At 31.9% G+C, this 25,068-nt stretch overlaps 2 protein-coding genes across 3 annotated transcripts in view; one reads left to right on the top strand and one right to left on the bottom strand.

Moving 5' to 3' along the window:
- Positions 1 to 1,673: 1,673 nt before the first annotated feature.
- On the top strand, positions 1,674 to 3,669 carry LOC110992978 (tetratricopeptide repeat protein 36). The gene is made up of 4 exons (XM_022259013.2): positions 1,674 to 1,874; positions 2,311 to 2,490; positions 3,052 to 3,227; positions 3,500 to 3,669. Exons 1-4 carry the CDS (start codon positions 1,757 to 1,759, stop codon positions 3,578 to 3,580), a joined length of 555 nt encoding a protein of 184 aa, XP_022114705.1. The 5' UTR covers positions 1,674 to 1,756; the 3' UTR covers positions 3,581 to 3,669.
- The window catches only part of LOC110992968 (protein kinase C, brain isozyme), a 105,117-nt gene continuing 83,709 nt past the window's right edge, over positions 3,661 to 25,068 (bottom strand). The window contains exons 2-13 of one of the 2 annotated variants that reach the window (XM_022259002.2): positions 19,188 to 19,219; positions 18,526 to 18,608; positions 14,627 to 14,738; positions 12,814 to 12,942; positions 12,227 to 12,423; positions 11,821 to 12,141; positions 11,464 to 11,637; positions 11,025 to 11,116; positions 10,276 to 10,642; positions 8,962 to 9,126; positions 8,557 to 8,713; positions 3,661 to 8,169 (exon numbers count right to left, since the gene is read on the bottom strand). In XM_022259002.2, coding sequence (XP_022114694.1) covers positions 8,561 to 8,713; positions 8,962 to 9,126; positions 10,276 to 10,642; positions 11,025 to 11,116; positions 11,464 to 11,637; positions 11,821 to 12,141; positions 12,227 to 12,423; positions 12,814 to 12,942; positions 14,627 to 14,738; positions 18,526 to 18,608; positions 19,188 to 19,219 — 1,825 coding nt within the window. In that variant the 3' untranslated portion in view covers positions 3,661 to 8,169; positions 8,557 to 8,560. The remainder of the gene's footprint in view (positions 8,170 to 8,556; positions 8,714 to 8,961; positions 9,127 to 10,275; positions 10,643 to 11,024; positions 11,117 to 11,463; positions 11,638 to 11,820; positions 12,142 to 12,226; positions 12,424 to 12,813; positions 12,943 to 14,626; positions 14,739 to 18,525; positions 18,609 to 19,187; positions 19,220 to 25,068) is intronic. The other variant, XM_045634779.1, reaches the window with a different exon arrangement.

Here is a 25,068-nt window from a genome sequence, read left to right as displayed (position 1 = left end):
CATTAATCACAACCGCTCATTCCATTATTGCCAAAGCTTTAGAGTGTCAAAAGAAACAAGATATTATTTTTAAAATATTTGGTCGACAACGTGAAATGAGACTCGGTGACAGCTGTCATACTGATTCTCTATACTCAATACTCATACATATTTTTAAACAGGTAAAAACAAGTGGATTGTATGTAATTATATGTTTAAAAAAAGTTTTCATTCATTTTATCTCATTTGTCATATCACAAGTTGTCTACGATTTAAAATAAACGCACAACATCGCATTGCATTGAGTTTGTAATTATGATTGAAAAATTACTGTTCTGCATAATTGAATAATTTTAATTTTATATATGCCTTTTAACTTTGCGACAATGTTTTAATTCATGGTGGTCTTGTATTATTTATTTTATATTATTTACTTTCGTTTCCTATCTAGGTACACTATTGGTCCTAAATTTGTATTGATAATTTGCAACTAAATAAGGCATGAATGAAGACATTCAATACCTATTATAGGATCAATGTACGTTAATTAATGAGAGACAAGTGTTTAAGGTATTTTATTTGTAAATATACATTATTTTAGTTTAATGCCAATTAATATCGGTTTTGATATTAAAAGCAAGGTCCGTATTACATAACTTGTGTTAAACTTTAAAAACTTCTACCGTCGTGAGAAAAAATGTTTTCACATATCCTAAAACTTTTAAGTGAAAGAACTTATCCCAAATTGAGCTTTATCCTAAATAGTAAGTTAGTTCACTTTTTTGTTTGCACTTCTACATTTTTAACTCTAACCTAGGCTCACCACCACAGTTGGTTTGGTTTATTCAGTTCATTTAACCCAAACCTTTTATCTAAGAAATAACGGTTTGGAAGGCACAGGGCACGGAAAAAATGATGTATATAGAATAAATAGAAATATTTGCGACCTCGTGATTAATTGATCGTGAAGTCGAGATCTATCAAAATTTTTTTGCTGTCAATGTAAGTAAACCGTGATATTTATTTTATTTCTGAAGCATTTTAACACAAACTACGAAAACGGATTTATATTCTATTTTACTATAGGATAATTACTGTATCTGTCCAAATTATTCGTAAGCTCATTGTACTCTTCACTTTAAGTTTAGTTTTATCAATTTTTACCTTAACGAAATATAAGAATTGTTAAAAAAAATAAATATTTATTTCGCCTCGACTACCTCTCAATATTTAGGTATCAATGCCAAATCTTTAATAATCGCTTATTAGAGGATATTGAGTAATATTAAATTATTATCGATCATTAAATTTAATAAATATGTAACTGGTCTTGTCTGTTCATAAAAGATATTTAAAAGCAAGTGAATTACTTCATTATATCTTTTAATATATTCATTATTAATTTGAGATAAAATATAATCGAAGTTTTAATGAGACCATTGCAACTTTGCCGCTTACGAAATAATTTTAAAATTAAAATAATTTTTGAGTCAAATAATAATTTAAAAGACTTTCTTAGCATTCGTTTAATAATATTGTATTGCTTAGGCTAATACATTAGGTACCCACGAATGTGTGTATGTTGCGCTCATCCGATCATGATAATTTTTCTAATAGGACCTTGGAAAAGAACAGTCACGGGTAATAGCTAGTATATATAGGTAATGTTGACAATTCTAGTCGGTGAAGCAAGAATTAAATTAATAACTTGTTTATGTAAATGAACCCGTTCTCAATTTAGTTGAAAACAAACTGTTCTCGAGTATAGTTCTTTGCAATGGCGCACGAGAATTTAAGTGAGAGAGATAGGGCGGTCTTGAGAAGTATTTTTGATCCTACTGCAACAATTGGTGATGTAGCTGATGACGGTGATAAGTTTATGGAAGATGAAGAAGGTTGGTAAGACCGCTTTTAAAGTCAGTTCGTCTCGACTATCGGAGAACGTACATATGTTCCCCGATGTATTATAAATTTAATTGGGTTACATATATACATAAGTACCTACATATCCAAAACAAAATCTAATTTAACAAAAAATTGCTGCCAGACACAAATATATTTACTAGTTTTTTTTGTATTCTTATACGAACTTATCTTATACGAATTTACGTATTTTAGAGTTCCAAAATACAAAAACTAAAAAAACATAACGTCATTAATTTTAAGGTCGGATACAGATGTAAGTTTAGCTATGAATTCCTCACTTATGTCGTTATTCATCTCTATTGAGATTTTAACCATATATTACTAGTAAAACATTCATACACAAATAAATACAATCTCTATTGAATCTTTTAAAGATATTTACAAACATTTTATCCAATAACATAGATAATACACCAGCAAACGAAGAATCGAAGACTCTTTGCATCCAAGGGGTGAAATTAGCTGAAACAGGAAAACTGAACGAAGCTTTGGAGTTGCTTAGCCGAGGAATTGAAGTTGCACCAAACAGAGCTTCGGGGTATAATGACAGAGCACAACTTTTACGGCTTATGCAAAGAAATGAGGGTAATATATCACTGTCCTACATTAAGAAAACATTACAGCCGTTTTCACCTAAAAGGAATATGATACATGAAAAAAAATCATATGTGCAATGCACACGTGGCAGAAGTGAAACCTTCAAAAACAAAGTTCAAACAAGTATAATTATTGATATATAATAAAACATTTTTCACTTTATAAATGTATTAAACTTTTCTTTAAAACAGTATATTTTAACATTTCGTTTTGATCAAAAACTCAAACCCATGACGCGTTTTATGACTTTGGATTTCCTTTATTTTGCATTAAATACGATATTTCATTATTTCAACTAATACATAAATATAAGCCTTGCCTAAAGGGACTCCTTTTAATAATATTTTTCAATTATTAAATTTTAAGGTTAGTTATTAGGTATATTTTTACGTATTATGTATTTTATGTTGAATTAATAGATTATATTTGATTTTATAATTGTAAATAACATAAACTAAATAAATATTAAATTATAATGTGACGATATAGAACGATCGGAGAAAAAAATATTCCAAACTATTTAAATTTTATGTATGTTTCCCATTTTAGAAGCAGCAGCCGACATAAATCAAGCCCTTAATTTAACTGAAGGAAAGCGAACTAGGTCGCGTGCGCTAGCTTTGTGTCAGCGCGGCGTTATGTTGCGAAAGAATGGATCTGACGATGAAGCACGCGCTGCCTTCGCTGAGGCTGCTAAGTTGGGAAGTAGCTTTGCTAGAAAGCAGGTATTTGTCAATAATAATGTTACTAAAATAAGTTGCTGATTGAAATGATGAAAGATTTACTTCTTAAAGAGAGATGTATCGATACGTTCAACAATCATACAATGAATCTTTTATTGCTTTATTTTCTATTGCCGCAATTTAACTTTAATAAAATCAGCGATAGATTGCTATCCCAGGTTATGGCTTTTGGGTATACACATACAAGGCCACTGGATTATCATGAATAAAAATGTTTAAAATTTGACCAAATTTAATAAAGCTATTTTTTTCAGGTGGTGGAGTTAAATCCTTATGCTGCCCTGTGTAATAAAATGCTCAGCCAAGTTATAAAAGGAGAGAATATAAAATTATGAGCTAAAAATTGTAATGACAACAACTTTTTGAATTTTCTAAGACATATTTCACTAATATAATTTTAAATAAAAGACACATATCTAATGGATTAGAAATTTAATTTAAATTATTGAGTACAATTCACAGTCACAGTTGAGAAGATTCCACAAAAAATTCTGAAGACATATGCAATGATCGATCCTGATACATCAAGCGAATGAATTCACTTTTGTATACGTTAGGACGAACCATTCGTTATTAAAATGACAATTTCATGAAAATGACGAATTTAATACTACAAATCCAATACTACACTAATAATATCAATTATTAGAATATAGCAATAAAATATTTATACGCAGAATTCTCATTTGAAATGTAACCAATAGTAAGCTCGAGACGACGCCATTGGTCGAAAATAGAAAATCCTGCGCATTCACAAATCCAAGTGTACAAATGTTACAAGCGGTACGAAGGTAATCAATGTGAACTATATGTAACCAAGAAAAAGTTTTGCAAGACAATGTAAATAGTAGTTTAAAACATTTCCACTTTTCAGAATTTAATTTTTATACGTTACTTTAAAGTAAAATAATATTTATCTTAAATAAGGACCACACAGTAAATTCATGAAGATTAAACTTGAATCATAATAATATAAAAATATAATAATAAAAATATTACATTAACTTGCAGAACGTTTCCTTGTTCACAAACGATATCACAGAGTAACAAAGCGTAACAAATGGAAAGATGTGGGCAGACACAAGAGTTTCATAAAAATATATATTGTCGAAAACATGGTCATAAGAGTCCTAAATAGGAACACTAATAATCTAGTGCCAGGAGCCTTCGAAATTTACTGAACTGTTATCTATCTTCAATAAGGAAATTTTAGATATTGAATATTTAATTTATTGCTGTGGTAATAGTTCATTTGGATGTAATTTAAAATATGTAACAGTCCACAAAATTTGAAATTACCTACTTATTTTAAAAATCTAACCCAAGGTGCAACAATGGTAATAATTATCAAAAAGGTGACAATAATTTGTTAAATGCTACCAGTGTTTAAAAAATTGTGAATATTCGATTTTACTGCAACTTTTTGAATCAATGCGGATGACAAAATCAAAAGCACTTTTTGAATTTTTTTACGTTTTTCGATTCTTTCTATTGTACACTGGCAACATTTAACGTTTCAAAATGCAACATTAGCGATACGATAATACTAATTTTGGGGAAAACGTTACACTTTTGGCACAGGCGACGTGATACATTAAATACGACGCCTTAAAATTTAAAATGTATATTTAAATCGAGATAAAATGTATACCTAAAATCCTGTATCATCTACGGGCTTAATTATAAGGTGATATTTAGGCCTATTTCCCTATGAAGGTTATAATAAATACTGGAAAATTTGACAAGCATCGAATGGTAACTTATCTTTAAATATTATAATACATAATTAAAATATTTAACTAATATTCTTATTGAACACATTACCCAAGTTCACGTCGAAAAATAATATAGTAGAATCTGAAGAAAATAACACATACTCTTGGTATAATGTTTGTTAGATTTTTTAGGTAAAATGCAAGATTATAAATCCTTGTGCTTATATACAAGTGAGATCTTATATATAATGTTTAACTTCTTAAGAGAAGAATAATCTCAAAATACAATGCTCCGTGGAAAGTATAAATATTCACCAGAACAATACTAGTTTTTAATGGCTTTGATTGTTTCAAAAATATCTACTGTAAATATATTTTTATATCATGATTTGTCTAGACTTTCCATTTATATGCGAACCGTAGCACGAACAATTCGTAATAGCACAAAAAACTAGAAGAATGAAGACATTTAAACTAAACGGAATCAGGAGTATTGTTTGATTATATGTCTACAAAACTATATTTGAAAAATCGGCGCGATCAAATCGTAGAAGTCTGACACTATTTACTGACGAATACAAAACAATTGTTAAGTTCGTGCGAAGGCCTCAATACTAAGAAAGCTGTTCACTATTTGGAAAACGTGGATATTTAGTACATATTCAATATCTATATTTTCAAGCGAAGACGATCTAAAGTTTTGTATCTGAGTATTTGATAGGAACTAATATTGCAATACGTATGATTTATATTAATTAAACTCTACGCTAAGTTATTATTTGGAAAGTAGTCAAGATTCCTAGAAGAGTTCAAGCTTGTATTGCTTCAAATATTTATCTTATTTTACCTGATCGATTCAGGTGTAATCGTATAAACTCATCTCTTAATAATCTTTGATCGGATCCAGTAGCCGTAGTTTTGTGGGTTTAAAAACACTACCCGGGTGGAACACAGAGCGATTGATAAGGTTTTTTCTACCATTGGCATTGTATTTAGCTGAAATGAATGAAGAAGACTCAAAATATCGAAGCAACTCAAGGTGTAACTTTTTAATTTCTCTAAAGTATTTTGTGTTGTCTTTGTGATATTTAGAGTGCGTTTTTCATGATCTTTATTAGTGGGGTTAGGGGAAACGCTTTGCGTCTACTTGTGACAAATATACATAAGAGACTCATTTTCTTATACGACTGTAACACAAATAAAGCAAATCATGTTACAACTACACCACCATATGTATCGTGTATATAAAATAGTAATTTATTTTCAGGACTATTCTGGATGATTTGGCTGTTTTATTTTTTTTATCGCTGCTAAATATAGATAAAATTAGAGTTTCAGTATAATATACTGTTATCTAGATACTCTTTTATAATATAAAATCGATAAATTAAAAATTGTATAATATAAAGTCGATAAATAGATATATATTTAGTAAGAAAATGAATCGCATAGCTTAGATCTAAGACGAGAAACTTAATACAAATCACGAAGCCATTTTAAATAATAATTTCTATGTTCCTTAAAACTACATACTAAATCTTCTAGAAGGCCAAATCGTTACTATTTAACTAACAGATATCTTTAGTTTAAAAAATCAACGATCAATGAAGATTGACTAATTATGCAATTAAAAATACTAATAAAGATCAAATATCGCAATAAAAGTTATCATCTGTTAGTAAAATATAGAAACCGCATATCCTTTCAGAAGATTTAAAAGTATTATCGCATATGTCCGAATACTCAATAGTTGTTCAAGAAAATTGATCAACTTTTGTGTATTTGAACATCTAAATGTCATTTATTAATTCAATTTAGAATCGAATGCTTCACAATTTTAAATTCACATTTATTCTAGCGAGAGTTTTATTTTATTTTTATTTATTTATTATTATTTTAAGTTAGTAAGGCTATTTATTTAACACTACGCGATTATATTATTTACAAATAAAATCTTATAACAAATTAGTCAATAGAATATAATCGCGCAATGGACACACATACAATTAAATAACAAACGTAAACTTTGAACTTAAATCTAAACACAGTCGCGCTACGATAAATCTCCAAAATACAAAAATAAACTCGAGATTCTCCTAAGAGATATATATGGGATCTAGCGATATTTTAAACACATGAATTTTTTTTTCTTATTTTTTTTGCAGAAAAAACAAAACCGTCTATTTCCATAAAATACAAATTCTATTATATTTTGTTCATAAAGTTCAGAATATTTTGAGTTAGACCGGTGGTAATATATATCGGAATATTTCTTTGTTCGTTTAATATTTTTTTTTGTTATATCGAAAAATAGTCTGTACTATATTTAATAAATAAATATCTTGTTAATTAAAACGCCTGCATTCAGTAAGATTTTATAATTATGTATGTTGAATTTAAATAGTTTTCGATACCTTTTTTAGTAACCGCCGGTCACAGGTTGTAAAATGACGTTGTAAAGTTTAGTTAAGTGAGAGTACGTTTTAATTCATTATATGTACTGTAACATTACTTAAAATGTGACATTTGTTAAGAAAAAGGTTTCTATAGTCTGTAGAAGACCTAAATATTATAAAACCTTTTTAAAGAGAGTTTCTACACTATTCACTTCAATTTTTTTTTAATTGTTTTTTTATGTTCAGAATATAATTTATTTTGTGACCACAATCAACATTATTCGTTTCAGTAAACCTATTAGAACAATATCGCTAGTCCGTTAGTAAAACAAAAAACAAACTATCCAACACACTGATATGTGAGATTTAAAAATATGGATATGACATGAAATTATCTGAAACCGTAAGACAAGTGGCCCCGAGATGTTAAAGATAAAACACCCTATATAAATCCTATTGGATAATGAAATACATTTTAATGGCACATGGAAAAACAAATAATGTAATTAGAGAGCTATATTGCTTTAATTAACAAAATTATTGCCATAATTATATATTCACCGGCTAAGTCTTCGGGGGCTTCAGACGACTGATGCCGGTGAAACCAAAGTCATGTATGTAATACTTGACTAATACCACTCGTTTAAAAATAAATATATGAGCAATCGAAGTACTCGAAAATTGAAGAGCGACGTCCAATTTAAATGAGCGAGACAGATATACGATGGATCGCATGAGTGACAGAGAACGATAGTTGGTGATTTCAAGGCCAATACGTCAGTCACGTAAAGAATTTCAAAGCGCGGCGTCCACCTGAAATTAAAATTAATTTTTAGTCTATGGTAGCACATTTGACATATGTATATATGAAATATATACGAGTACTATGTCTACTACTTGTCCATGAAAAATTTATATACAAATACTTAGTACTTAGGTAGAAATTTTGTAAAATTGAACGCTTGACAAAATGCTATAAGATTTAATTTAAAATGGTGTAATAGGATTGAGTAAAATTCTATTAACAAGGGTAAAAGTTTTTAATTTACATATTTATTGTAGTCGAGATTTAGCTAAAAGTATTAAAAAATCATTTGTCAAAAACTTATTCGATGAAAAACATTCATATTTAATTCTATGGAAACGCCGTATGATCGTACGACCGTACACCATAACAGACGTATAAGTATGTATACGTACCAGTTCAGACGTGCTGCACGTACTCTGGGTTGAGGAAGGAGAAACCCATGAACTCAGTCTGATCGAGGTTCATCATAAACAGCTTATCTGTTGGCGTCAGCTCCGTCTTTTCAGCCGTGAATTGCTTGTCGAAGTTAGACACGTCCTTACGATGTTTCTGTAATCAATCAAACTAGTTAGTCTACCTATAATAGACTGAGAAATCACTAGCAAAATGCCTGCGAGAAAACACTGTCCCCATTTTCTAGTTGTGAAGAGGCCGTCCATGTCAGTTACACAGCCAGAAGGCTCGCAAGTACCCACCTTGTATAAACTAGTTCGGAAATACTTCAGTTAATTCTTAAGAGAAAAATTCCAAGAGTGAAATTTTCATCTAATAATCTTTAAAAAAATCTGGTAGCTTACGATCTTAGGCTTGAAAGGTGGCTGCACATCCCTGGCCTCAATCCTGGCCCAGTCGATTCGCCTGAAGAAGGGGTGAGTGCGCACATCTTCTTCGCCCCGCATTCCGCAACCCAAACGCTTCTGAGGGATCTTGGTAAGGAAAGATTTGCATGCATCTTTTGCCTCCTGCAAATCGCGTAAATTTCTTACTTTAAAATTGTAAAGAAAATTTATTGAAAACTGATTAGTTACTCGATACACAAGAAGACGACTAAGGATAGAGCAATCCACGAAGACGCGCCCCACTATTCCTCCTAACCGTTTATAGTATATGTGAGCAAGCCTCCGTTAATGTAACCAATAACAATCATATTGGTACACACGCACACTACAATGAATAGACTAAAAAGTTTAACTGCACTTTATTGAGAAAGGAAAATCGCCAATCACTAGTTTCAGAAATATCTAATTCAGAGACTGATAGATTTTATTGATATTGCGGCAACATCGTTTTTTAACAATACGCCAAATGTTTTTTGCACGCTGAGAACTTCTCGACATAAAAATATATAGTCAACTTTCGTGAAGATTTTCGCAACGTAGGGTGTACAACTCGGGTGCACCGAGCCGCTGACGGTGCGCAACTGTGAACTGACGCTTGGAGCAATCTCCCCGCACCCCGCGATCCCCTCAACCAAAAACTGGTAGGGCGCGTCTTCGTGAATTGTACTATTTATAGATTATAAAGGTGTTTGAGGTCGGAGCAGCGCTGAATTACTGTTTTTGTTGTGATGACAGCACTTTTACGTTATTATAGTTTAACATACTGGATTTAATATGAATAAATTAAATGTATATAAATTTGATTATTATATTAGTTCGCATAACCGCTTCGCATTCTAAACAAACTCGTCTAGATTCTGATTTACCAAACGGAACAACAGATCGTATCGCGTTTCTGTCCTTAGACTAATTATAAGCAGACGGTTGGCTTCGTTTCCAATTTCACGTCCCTTATACTTCAAATATATGATAATATTTCTACTTGTGTACATTACATACATTGAATGAAAATTAAATTATATTTTGCGTCCTATTGCGATACTAAGGAGTTCAGTATAAAATCAGAACGAATAAAATAAACTGTCGATAAAATAAATAATTATTCAGTGCTGTTACTTTGCAGGTTAATGATAACTTATTTACTTTTGACAAGAGCGTACCGAATGAGAAGAAGAATTTACGTTTGAACGATTATGTTTGTTGAAATTTTTACTTACTTGTTATGAGTTGTAAATATGTAGGTATGTTATAAGTATCGACCAATAATTTTACCTTACTTAAAGTCTTCGGATAGGATACACTATTATCAGTGATAGCCGCAAACAGTTCCTCTTCATCCTCTCCATCGAATGGAGGTTGTCCCACCAGCATTTCGTACAAAAGGACACCATACGCCCACCAATCCACCGACTTTCCATACGGCTGGTATAAAATGATCTCTGGTGCTATATAATCCGGGGTACCACAGAAGGTCTTGGTAGTTTTGTCACCAGTGATACCCTCTTTGCACATACCGAAATCGGCGATTTTAATATGACCGTCCTGATCGAGCAGGACATTGTCAAGTTTAAGATCCCGGTATATTATCCCACGGGAGTGAAGGAAGAAGAGACCAATTGCGATTTCGGCAGCGTAGAAGCTGAAATAATTTAGCTTGGTTATTTAACAATATCTTTTACCTCTTACATACATTATTACATGGCTCTGTAAGCGATTGGGATAAAAAAACGTCACAGTTACAAATTGTAAAGATACAAATCTACTAAAAAACTAAACTAGACATAAATTTCACAGACATTTCAAATTTCATAGAAATTTACTGAAGCGAGAACCTTATTCTTATTCGAATAGGAAGATCATCAGCCTTCTATACCCGATACACTTTTTGCCATACGCAATTTCCTCCCTTTCCTTGTTATTGTGTATAATTATACTATAAAAATATACATACATACAACTATTATATAATAGTTGCACATATATATATGTATAGAGAAACGAAGATAAAAATGAAGACTTACACAGCAACCGGCTCCTTAAACTTTCCGCACTGTTGTATCTGGAACATGAGATCCCCACCGTTCACATACTCCATCACAAAATATAGACGATCCTGAAAATATATGATATTGTATAACTAGACACCAAAATTATGCATACAAACATAATGTTAAGCATACAGCGTACATGTTAAATATTTCGTAAAAAAAATCGTGGGGGTTTATATGAAAGTTGTGATATTTTAGAAAATAATTCCAAATAGCCTCCCATTGTCTATACAAATAAAAATTATTATTGACTAAATGTTTTTACAAAAGAAAGACTTGACACGCGCGACGTGTATTTCAAAACGTACCCTAAACTTTTTAATTAAAACAAACCAAACTAGTATATTAAAATGTATTATTATACGTGTCCGATAAATACACCACGTTTTTCTTATCATAGAGTTTTTCTCACCATAGTCTGGAAGCAGGAGTGAAGTTGTACGAGGAAAGGAGGCTTACTGCTGAGGGCCAGTACTCTCTTCTCCACCATTGTACACTCTACATCATCATCTTGTATTATGATGTCTTTCTTCAGAATCTTAATGGCGTACAACTCGTCAGTCCCTCGCCGCTCTGCTAACATAACCTGGAAGACGTTTCAAAATAAGTTAGAAATTAAGAAGTTAAATTTATTATTAGTTTTTAACACCGACGTAATTAAAACCGAAAAGAAATCTCCTCAAGAACTGAAAATATATTATGGTTTACGTTTAACTTTTTGCGATTTTTATTTCTATCAATAATAAATAAATAATTTAAAGTCGTTCACCTTTCCGAAAGAACCTTTTCCAAGAACCATGATAAAGTTGAAATCTGTCGCTCTGATGACGTCAGCGGCCGCCATATTATGAGGAACCTCACGATCAGGCGGGGGCGGAGGTCTACGCTGGCCAACATTTGTAGCCTTCATCTGGTTCTTGAGTTGAGCTAAGTCAGCTCCCTCTTCGGGTACGGGAACATTGTAGTAGTCTCCTTCTTCTTGTGTAAGAAGCTTGAACCACCCATCAGCAGGGGCCTTCATCAACTCGGAGATACCGAAGGAAAGAGAGCCCATGAAGTCGTTACGGGAGGTACGATCCCAATCCCATATCTGAAACAGTTTGAATTGCGATGAAATAATACATTTAGTAACTGTTATGTTTCTCAGCTTTGAAGCTAACATATATTTATCTTGCCTCGAGAAGCAGTCTTCGATCCTTATCTTCAGGTTTAAGATCGAAGGTGAGTGTTTCATTCCACTCCGGGTTCAAGCAGCTGCGGATTGTCTTGGTTTTTTTCTTGACATTGTCAGAGTCAGGAATCAGTTTGAGCTTCACGTAGGGGTCTGATAGACCGTTGGGGTCCATCGGTATCAGATTCCGGCCTTGCTTCACTGTGAAAATCCCAAACATTCTTGAAAGCTGAAATTTAATTATTGCAAAAGGCTATTTTTCGCTCTTATTACGGCGAACTTCAGAGGACTCACACACTTGACACGAATATCTTTTTCGAACCGTAGATTATTTGCCTAATATAATTCCTTAATTAAAATACAAACAATATATAAGATACATATGAAAATATATTTGAAGTAAGTAATTTATTTGTTTTTTTTTTGCCTAAACCGAATTTTATGGATAAAAGACAAGTAGACACATATATTAGGTTCACTTGTAAACACAATCATTATAACATTTTAGGCTGTCGGTTATATTCTATTTAAACAAAGTGACACAAAAGCACTTATAACATTGTTCCACTAAGGTAACTATTTCGTACATACCAACGACGGTTAGCTTGTTGCCAACGCAGGAGACGGTGAGTTGTATGCGCCCGCGTCGCTCGGTGTGATCGCAACCACACAAGTTGGGCACCGACTCCTCGCATCGTTTGTGTACGTTCATGTCGCATGCTGAATATATTCAAATATACATAGTACACACATATTTTTATTAATCGACCTTGGATTTACCATAGTAAAAGAATTACGTTATTTAAATGTGCAATATTAGTTACATTAATATTTATAATAATAACTTACTTAAATTTATTAGTAATATAATATAAAAGTGCTACAAAGTCAATCTTAATGCTTATGTCAATGCTAAAGCTCTAATAAAATAAATATAAATTAAAGAATATTCTAGTCACTTAACAATCTAGCTCACTAAAGCGATAGTTTGTGACTCAGAGATAAATTTTCTATAGTTAAGAAAAAAATTTTTTTTAGGTATTATCTGAAACCTTGTATTATCGATCAGCTTCTTTATATAAAGCGTTATACAGACTTGCGTACTGTTAAGAATCGCATGTGAAACGATTGCCATGCACATGCATAAAATATATAAATAACAATAATAAATTATTATAATAAATGAACAGTGGAACAAATAGATTGTGTTTCCGAATGTTGTCAAAAAGTAAAGTAAGGACAGAATGCCTTTTGTTTTTCTTGAAATTTCAAATTGTTTCTACACTGTTCAATTTATAATGACTAGGTGCGGTCAATTTCTATAAAGTGATTAAAATTATATATTAATAAGGCATACAAAGCGAAACAAAGGAAATTGGGGAGCGAGATAAATACTAATAAATTAAAATTGAATGAAGCAAGAAATATGAAACAAAATAAATTGAATTTAATTTATCCGACGTAACGACTCCAATGTTTCAGAGGGATCCAATTTCGTAATAAAACCGGATTAGCGTTATCGTTCATTATTCATTTCTTCAAATTCGTGCAAAGGGAATTTAATCAATATTCCGTAACAATTCACATGTTTCAAAAACCCTGGTCGATCCAAAAAGGAACATTCCTGATATTACTTAAAATTTTAGTAAATTAGTAATTCAAATTTTATCTAGAACTAATCACTTTTCAGCATAGCGTAAACATTGACGATAAGAGTAACAAATGGGTTAGGTATTCTAAAGTGATCATGTTTTAAGTCATTAAATAATTGATTTACTTTTAAGGAGGTTAAAGCATGATGAAAAAATATTATAGCTCAGCATGTTAGTGTCAGGTACATTTGATATAAGGGAAAGACATAGTCGTTTAACGTAACTTAAATGGATCGCCCAGGGTTTTCTGACCAATTGTCTTGAATTTAGCTTATTTCCATAATCACAGACAGCTAAACATCAATTGGACAATTCTTTAAAGATGCTTCGGAAACTAATTCCCGGGAGGGTCTAAGTATACCTCCACACTTATATCCCTGATGCGCAAGACCGAGTATCGAGCCGCAGTGATCGCAAAACGTTGGAGCTAAAAATGTCCAATTGTTCCATTTGTGTGGTGCGGCCTTTAAAACAATAGTGAAGAAATAGAAATAGCAGATTAAAAACTACAGAAATGCCACCAAGCAGAGTTAAAGGCATATTGCACTATAGGATTTGGTACATCATTATTTATATCTAACAATCAAAAATACCGCATGTGAGTACCAAGACCGGATAGTTTAATATGCCTAAAGATAGCAAAAATGAAGATGTCTCAAAGCCTAGAGAAAATGACGCCATCAAGCAGTATTGCTAGAGAAGATTAGACCACCACCAAGCTGAAAGCCAGAAGCGTTCGTTGACCGTTCTACCTTGACACTTGAGGCCCTGATGAAGCAGGCCGTACAGTAGCGAACCGCAGTGATCGCAGAATGTTGGCGAAGAGTAGGTGTAAGCCTTGAAGTTGTGTCTGGTACGAGTGTCCTATAGTTGCATAAATACACACTTATTCACGAATGTATATTTTACTATGTATTATTTTAATATGTTCTAACCTAATTATTAAGTCATTAGATAAACCTAATAGAACATTGAAACACTTTTATAATTTTAAGTGCATTGTGATCAGAAAATAATATTTCTTGCTCACATAAACAAAGAAAGTTCTTTTAATATATTAAAAAGCTATATTTATAAATTTTCTGATCCCAATCATAAAAGTGACAAGACGCTCCATAAAACTCGGTGTACAACATCGGGTTTTTTATGATAAACCTTTTATGGACCATAAAAGAGGCCTACACTTGATAAAAATTATTATTAACTGATTTTCTGTGGAAATGTTACGAATTACGGCCTAAAGTCAGAAACTTAAAGAGGTAATATTGGTAATTTATAAATACAACATGGCGTACTATCACAAAGTAAGACAGTAAATTATTCAAGTTTTATATATATAGGGCACTAAATAAAACTACAATAAATATATTTTAAATCAAAGTAATAATAAAACAATATGCCAATGATAGTCAATGGCTTTGCAACACAATATCGTCGTTAAAAGTACCCTTACTTTATTTATTTATTAACTATTCAGTAAAACAGGTGTAACAGTTAGTAGTTCATAAACTACAGATACACTTTTCATTCCATATACCTAACATACCTACTCTCGCACACATCGTACATTGCGTTTTCTTAATGATAGGTAATTAAATAATAACCGAAATATTTGCAGTAAATAGTGCAGCATAGATATTTGTATGATAATTTCGCTGATTGAAGGAAGGGAGGCAATAGGTTTATAAGGCTAACAGGTTTATAATTTTACGATTTTATTTTATAATTGTATCTAAAGTAAACTTATATGTTAAATCAATACTAAATTAAGGAAGCGCTAATTTAATCAACGACTCTGTACACTGCATTGTTTAAAGCAAAAGTTTCTTGAATAGACAATGTGTTACGCCAACAGGATCTTCAAAATAGCTACGTTTTAATATTTTTCGAATTCGCAAAGGAATATTAAAAAGCGAGACTTTTCTTCGTCTGTCCCTTCTAAATAACTTAATATTTTTACAGCTGCTACGGAATTTATATACAACAATAATATTATAATTGAGGCTTCGAGTAATATTTATGGTTTTCGTTTGGAATAAATGTTCGTGTAATTAGAATAACATAGTCGCACAAATTCTTGGTACTTACAATTAAATTGATTGAGGCAATTCGTTATATAAATACAGTATGATTTATGAAAACCGTTTCATGAAATTTGTATAAGTATGCTTTAATAAGAAAATATATTCTAACAGTTAATTTTGATGGCTCTAATGACCAAAAATCGTTGACAGCGTTTTTAAACGTCTAAAGTATATAATATTTATTTTGGACGGTCTTATTTTTATAATTTAATACATAAACCCTTTACTATATGAAAAAGATCTATTTTCCAATCCCTACAGTCAAATTCCCGCATTTTCATATTCATACCTTACCCTACTTTCCATAGGGTAATTTGGCAATTTCGAAAATAAATCTTTTCAAAAAATATTCACCGTACAGATCCTTGTTTACATAATATTTCGTTTATCATTAATAGGGCTATATTCAATTCAGTCACGATGAAATATACAGTTTAAAAACAAACTAATAGCTGTTTAGCTGTTCTTTTTAATATATCGTATTGACATGTATCTGGTATCAAAATATGTTTGTAAAAACCTGAAGAGACTATTTTTACATCGTGCGTAAGCGCATAACCAATTTCGCTATTTTATCACCTTCATAGTTCAAACCACGCTCTGGTTTATTATGGCCAACAGATGCAAAAATATGCTTTGTTCTGCTGTTTTTTAGCACTGTGTGCAATATTATATTATTTCGGCTAAATTATACGTAAAAAATTCTAGTTATGCTCTCGTAGCAAATTACATAAAATCTCGTATTGTTAATATTAGTTAAGGAATGCGATTGTTTTGGAAGTTTACGGTTTGAATTATATATATTTTTTACTGAAATAAATAAATTCTTATCTATATATATAAAAGAAAGTCGTGTTAGTTACACCACTTATAACTCAAGAACGGAAGAACAGATTTGGGTGAAAATTGGAATGGAGGTAGCTTAGAGCCAGGAGACGGACATAGGATACTTTTTATCCCGTTCGACAGCGTTCCCGAAGGACTTGACATGAAACGTCAGTCACTATAAAACGTGGTATAACAAAAAAGAATAATATAACGCAAATGATAGCTATGTAATTGACGTATAATGACAGCTATGTAATGACGTATATATGACAATTTGATATTTGTAAGAAATCAATATTCAAAATATTTCTATTAAATAAATAATTAAATGTAATGATAGTGCCATTGCCCATTCGTATAAACAGTGAAGAGAACTATAAAACTCGATATGGTCGTATGTATACAGTTCGTCCAAAGAATGATGAATGTTTCTATTTGTTGTTGTTGTCGAAAGACGCATTTAATCGAGTATTGGAACGGGAACGTGAATATGATCACCAGGAATTAGATTTAGTAGTTCAAACGAATGTAACCCTGTTGAATTACCAACAAAAGGAAGTTTATGATATTTTAATGAAGGCAAACGATGATGAAAATGGTGGTTTATATTTCCTAGATGCCCTTGGTGGAACTGGCAAGACATTCCTCATGTCATTAGTTTTAGCAACTGTTCGGGCGAGATCCAACATAGCGGTTGCAGTTGCTTCTTCTGAAATAGCAGCCACATTGTTAGAAGGATGCCGTACGGCTCATTCAGAATTAAAATTACCGTTAAATCTTCAAACTATTGAAGAACCAACGTGTAATATTGCAAAACACTCAGCAATGGCCAAAGTTTTAGCGGCATTGAAAATCATCATCTGGGATGAATGCACAATGGCGCATAAACGTGCATTAGAAGCACTTAACAAAACATTAACAGATTTACGCAATGACTCGAGATGTTTTGGAGGAGCAATGATTTTACTGTCTGGCGATTTCTGCTAAATACTGCCAGTAATTCCAAGATCTACGACTGCCGACGAAATAAACGCTTGCCTCAAATCGACAATTCTATGGCGCTATGTGAAGAAACTGCAGCTGACAAGAAACATGAGAGTTACATTGCTTAATGATACATCTGCTGAAGATTTCTCGGAGCAATTGCTGACTATCGGTAATGGTGAGGAAGTTCTTATTCCGAGGATCCCGATGATCCCAACCGATATGCCGTTTGAATTTAAAAGACTTCAATTTCCGATACGTCTTGCATTTGCCATGACCATCAACAAATCACAAGGCCAATCCTTAAAAGTTTGTGGTTTAAATCTAGAACATTCATGTTTTTCCCATGGTCAATTATACGTGGCATGTTCACGGGTCGGAAGACCATCTGCGTTGTTTGTTAAGTGAAGAGTAACCTATGTACTAAAATACAGAAATAATAATGAATGATTAATGTAGGTATTTAATTTTTTTGTATTTTGTTCCAATAAAAAAAACTGCTTATTTATTGCCATTAAGGCGGAACAAAGTTCGCCGGGTCAGCTTGTTAGATATAAAATTAGAAAGGTCTCATCATAAATGCAGTCCTATAGAGCAATATTAAAACGTAATCAAACGTATTATTTTAGAATGATGATGTTAGAATTTCAGCTTAAAACAATAACAAATAAAAGCGGAGTCTTTATAGGTTATTAACAATTTCAAAGATTTTTTTTTGTCGATAACTAATACACATTTACTAAATGTTTACTTACGTCGGAATCGGCTCCTTTGTCTGCGCCGGGACACGTAAACGTAACATACTCGTGGCATCTTTTGTGGACCACGAAACTGCATACTGGAATTAAAAAAGATGGTCATATGCCAATTAGTAGGCAAATGGTGTTTCGTAAAAGCTGTTTATTCAAGGCTCTTTAATATATTTAATCAAAACCGATTAATATTTTGCAATACTGTTACAATCTAAGGTATATTATTTTTCAAGGATTAGGGTAATATTTAGAGTAGTTTAAACAGTCGAAGTTCATGATTTAATTAATCGGTTTTGTAAAAATATTTTAGGTTACTTTGTATTTGTTTGCATCATTAAAAATCATTTGTTTTTATACTAAATATAAACATGGCATAGACTAGAGTAACAATTTAGTTGATCACGAATGACATCTGTCAATTTTAGCTCTATAGTGCGGTGATGTGCTTATTAGTTACTATACCTATTATATAACATTTTCCGACTGAAGTGAATAAATCAACATATGTTAATTTAATTCCGTTATGAAAAGTACTTATATTTATTATTATAAATGTAACTTTGAGATTCTCTGAATATAAATTCATATGAACGTAAGTGATCGTGAAGTGATAATTACTGAATTACACTCTTATTACTTCCGAAAGAAGTCGTAAAAAAACTTACCTTGACACTGAAAGCCTTGTTTTCCAAATCCCCTGTAACAAAGAGAAATATCGTTTATTTTTAGCGCAAGTAAAACATTTCATATGAAATGTAATATTTTTTTAAATAATATATTAATAATAACGAACTCTATATAAATTTATATACTAATAAGAGCAACATTTTATAGCTACGTTTCATTAAACACAAATCAAATGACATTATCATCTGCATGTTTGGAAACACCAGTCTTATCTTAGATTCACCTTCTATTCTATGATATATATCAAGTTAATTAAGCAATGACATAATAAAATTTAATGAAATATCAGTATAATAATATAAACGATAGAGTCAACGCATTATAAAATAGTTTATGAGGTTAGGACAAACATAAACGCCACAAATATAGAACAATATAAGATTATACTAAGTAATGACTGAAAGTGCTGAATTACAATTTACTCTTTATTATAATATTATTATAGTGAGTTCATTGTTATTCATATACAACTTTACACTTTCGCAACGCTAAGAAAACAACACCCCACATATACCTACATACAACGTACAGTTGATAAAAGATTTTCAGGAATATTCAAGACGGGTTTAATAAAGTAAGAGGCGCTTTATATAGATAATATTATAATCGCGGCGTGTGCTGGCACTTCCAGGCAGTTATCGTAAAAATTCTAAGGCCTTATTGTTACGTAAATGCTGTATTTCTGCGGAGTAATGTTATAACTTTTGTATTTTCCTTAAGGTTATTACTTTAATATTTCGAATTTATAGGTACATATATATGAAATTTTACACAGGAATACTTGTAATGAATACTCTAGCCAAATGTAAATATCACTTTTCAATAAAGAGGAAGCTTCTCTGATATGTATCAATTCAATTACTATACATATATGTATGTAAAAAAAAATCCGACGCACGACTGGAGTTTACTCCTTAAGTACGATTGTCTAAACATACCATATGAAAGGGTAAATTGACAAATTAATGAAAATAATATATATATAAATGTATATTTATTCATTTTATATACATTTATTATAACTAATCGGCGAAATATTTTACATTAAACTTTTCACAATAGTCAATTTCAGATGTGCACAAATATTTCATTAGGAATGTTGATAAATTATGTAATTATTATTATCTGACAATTATCATTTATTTTTTAAAATAATCCAACCAAGTTAGAAAGTTGCACCAAAAAAGTAACGAAGTCATTCATCAGTAGATTTTACCTATCATATTTTTCTCATACCGGTCGCCTTATATATGAAAATCGATTCTTAAGGAGTAAACTCCAAAACTTCAATAGATTAATGGTAATAACTATGCCTATAAAATAACTTGCCTACCCTATGTCATTTAATACATTTTCCTTCACTGACAGTGGAAACCTGGAAGAGATCGCTCGAAAGCGATAAGGCCGCCAGTTGCCCTCCTTTTCATTTTCCTATGTTCAATTTTTATATTGTAATGTAACGAAGTGATAATTAATAAATATAATTAACTGCTTATCGTGTATTCCAACTCGACACATGTCATACTATATTATTTTACAACGGCTACAAAACATAACGCGTAAAATGTATTCAATTTAAACTAAGTACTTGTCTACAATAAAACTAAGCAGTGACACGCTTTCAGTCGACATCGCCGGAACAATGAGATGTATGAACAATGTGCGCGATAGTGAATATCTAGGCACCGTTGAGATATCTAGGTAGCCATCAATTTACGTAATATTATACATGTACCATTTATTTAAAATAACATACTTGACTTAAACCATATTTGAAGCACGTGAAATCGTCAGATTTATAATAATGAATATTTAGTTATGAAAAATAATTATTTTAAAAAATATGTGGAATCCGTTTTTGTCTTTTAAAATATACATTTAAACTTATGACCCCAGGATTAAGTATTAGACAGCCACTAGGACATAGAAACACCCAACACCCATAAAAACCTACAAGACACACGCATTAATATTCCATATCGCTTACAAAAACTACTTAAACGTGCAATGTGTCGCATGGCATATTCCATTCACGGTTGACATATAAAATGATGAATAGCTGTTAGCTAAAAGCATTACACAGCTATATCACATAAGTTGGCTGCGTTGACATTGACAGCGAGGATGACAGTTTCATCTACAAAGTGTGCAAACGTTATCTGTAAAGAGAATAGAGAACGCAACAATACATCAAAATCTGAAATGGTTTTAATGAAATACTGACCTTTTTTAAAAATATCCACATATCCGTACTATAAAACTCGTACTTAAAAATGCCTATTAAATGTTCCTCCTGGCGGTGTGAAAGCAGTCCTATGCCCATCATACATCAAAGATCAGGTAGGGTCTACATAACGTGCTTACATAACTAAAGCAAGTATGTAAGCAGGTTAGCACGTAAGCAAGCAGTAATGTGCATCCTATCCAACGAATGTATAAAGAACAAACATATAAAAATATTTGTGTTGTGTATTCTTCAGTGTTTTATGGAAAAAATGTATACATTCTCTCACGAAAACCACTAAAAATTCAATAACGCTCGATGGGCTAGAATATTAGCTACCCTTGAGTAGACACGAGGATTGAGGAACCCTTTCGTTGAAATATTCTATGAGTCTCGGGAGCAATCAGAATGTTGAAACGGTTCGTTACTTCGACGTATGGGCTCAACGATAAGTTTAGTACTATTTGTTTTAAAATTTATTACGATTATAGTTTTTCTGGTTTTGTATTGCTTGAAGATTTTCACATTAATTAATAAAAACAAATCAGTCCAAAAAGAATGTTTCATTTCGAGTGCTGATCTCGAAGAAAGAGTCGAACCTTTAGTTTAAAATAAGAAAAATAGTAGCGATAATGTCACATAAACACAAATTGGAAAGCTAAATTATTTGTGTTTTTTAAGGTTCACATATTTCGTACATTTGAAAATCTTCCCCCATATAACTCTAAATTTGCTTTAGCGTAAAGGATTTTTAAGGCTACCCTCATTATCAAAGAATAATGTGAAAAAAGTGACTTATCACGTTTCACCTACTAGATAACAAGTCGATTTACTACGATTTAAGTCGATTACATTAGTAAGGGATCCCTGGCACGGGACCAAATCTCTAATAGACAGAATGTAATTTATAACTTATTTCAATTCCTCGTTACCTGTTCAACCGCATCTTATGATACTTTGAATAAATCATATTGACATTATTTATAGTTTCCTGTTAACGCTGCTTAATTTTCCTATTTAATCTGTCCCTGCGTCAATATTCTGGTCTTGATTTTACGCCAATAGTTGAATAATACATCGCAAGTGGATAAAGATATGGATTCCCGAGGGAAGAGGAAACGTGGTATCGATGAAGCGCAAGATATAGGCGAGAAATGATAGCGAAGGTCTCTAACCAAAAGAAGGATAATGAAATCAATAATCTGCCCTTTTTGGGCGCCCTGTAAGGTCGTTTGTCCCCCTATTACATATCAGTTTTTTTTTATTTATTAAAATAACTAACACGTATTACACATTTGAAACGAACCGGATGGGAAAAGGGAAATTATTGATTTTTTTTTGATATCTCTCATCTTATTTTTTGTTTGATTATTTTAATTTTGTGTGTGTGTTTTTTGTTTGTAATAAATGTTATGTCTATGTCTAAAATGTTTAAATGTCTATGATTTCTGGTTTTTCGATAACTTAGTTAAACAGGTATATTATCAGGTACCTACTGATCAAAGATGCGCCTTTATCCCGCTGCTTTATAATTATAGTCACTGCAATGTTAACGTCACACACCCGAGTTATATTTTTTTGTCAACTACATCCCATTTACTTATATAGCCAATAAATTATTTATACATATTTCTTTAATTAAAAAATAAAACACAGAAATGGATGTCACCAAAAACAATTGTATTTAATCTCCTGATTTTCTAGTACAAATTTCCCTATCAAGGACGAATTGGGTATGTAGAATTTATATAACCCTGAGTGTGTGCCTTAATATTTACCCGTAGCAACAAATTACCGGATGTCCTATAAACTCGGGCATTGTTAGCTTTAGTAATATAAAATAGTGTAATTTAGTCGACATTATTAACACGCGGTCTTGGCTATACTCCAATTGTTTCACTATATCAATAATATAATCGGAATTTTATTCGCCAATTTAAATTTAAACACCTATACAAAAATCAATTCAAGTAAGTTTTATATATTTAATTAAAAGCTTCTGTAAAGTACCGAGAGTTTTTTACGCCGGCTTTTTCTCTCGGCCTACACCCTCTGTCCTCTTTGCCGATGAGTAGGGATGCCTACAGGGTCGAATTTAATGACGTGGAATAAGTGATACCTTGATGATCTTATGTTCCAAAGTAAACGTATTTTTTATATGAGAGATAAATTTTAAATTACCATACAATGATTTAAAAAAATGGCGTTGGTAGGACCGGAACATCTGCCAACTGAAGTAATTCCGAACCAATTCGACTTAGGGTCCTTCAAGAAAAGAGCGTACCAATTCTTAAAAGGTCGGCAACGCACTCGCGAGCCCTCCGGCATTGAGAGTGTCCATGGGCGGCGGTATCACTTAACATCAGGTGAGCCTCTTGCCCGTTTGCCCCCGGTTCTATAAAAAAAAAGCAAAACAATAAACTGACGGAGATTTTGGTGTTTCCGAGTTTCTTTTACAGCACTGACTCTTAGACTATACGAATATCTGAAAGGAAGGTATGAATTATTTTAACGACTAAGCAAAAAAACGTGTCTAAACTAAGACGTTGACGGGTAAACACCTATCTTTCGACACTATGTTACCAACAGATCCTGAGTTTTTTGAACAGGTCCAGTAGATTAATAAAAACTTATGGATTAGATAGCACTAGACCTTAAATCCATTCCCTTACTCGCTGGTCCGATGAAGTCCCTTACGGGTCTTACCGTCACTCATTCGCTGAGGCTTGAGGGAAATTGTACGGCGAGACAAACACAAATAAACTGTCACACAAATAGTGGTTGTCTGGAAGAAATCGCTCGAAAGCGATAAGACCGCCATATGCTTTTCAATCAATTATGTTTAATATTTTTTTTTAAATAATAAATAAACTTTCGAAATCAGGAGCGTAGCAGAAACAGAAGAAGAAATATAAAAAAATATAATTATGTACCGTTTTTATCGGCTTTATAAAGATGAGAGTAAACGAAGCTAAGAAGTAGATAAGCAAGACTTATTTTGTGAATTCTATATATAAGATTCAAACATTACTAAAATTATGCGACACCAAATATTTCACGTTAAATGATATTTATTCATAACAAATGGGGATTTATCGCACAACTCTTGCCAAGATATGTGTGAATTGGAGTAGGCCATTTTGTGGTGTACGTTACAAAAAGTGGCCTAAATTATTAGCAGTTTACTGTAGTGTTTTCAGATAATTATGCGTAGCCATTAGGCCTAACGTTGCCAATGGCAGAATAGACGCTTAAAAAGTTAATTATCCAAGTAACTCTGTACTCTTGGTGTATATAAGCCGAAATCTGCTGAGAGCGTCTTTATATACCCCGTATTATATATAGTTAAGTTGCGTTACATATTTAGGGCCTAAGATTTTTGGTGTTCGTTTGATTCATTTTTTTTTTAATTTTAGGCCAATTTTGCATCTACAATATTACGGTTTCCTCATATTTCATACTAGCGCTATGGCTTCGCACAGGTGAATATTTATTTTTAAACATTTTGGCATAAACATACAGTATATGCGGACATACCTAAATAATAATGTATTTAGCAATAGTGTATCGCTGGCTTCCTTTGTGTAACGCGACTTGTGAAAACAAAATGATAACTGAATATATGATATCTACGC

This window comes from Pieris rapae, chromosome 4, assembly GCF_905147795.1.
Source record: "Pieris rapae chromosome 4, ilPieRapa1.1, whole genome shotgun sequence".
Lineage (NCBI taxonomy): Eukaryota > Metazoa > Arthropoda > Insecta > Lepidoptera > Pieridae > Pieris > Pieris rapae.
This window is presented reverse-complemented; position numbering and strand designations above follow the sequence as displayed.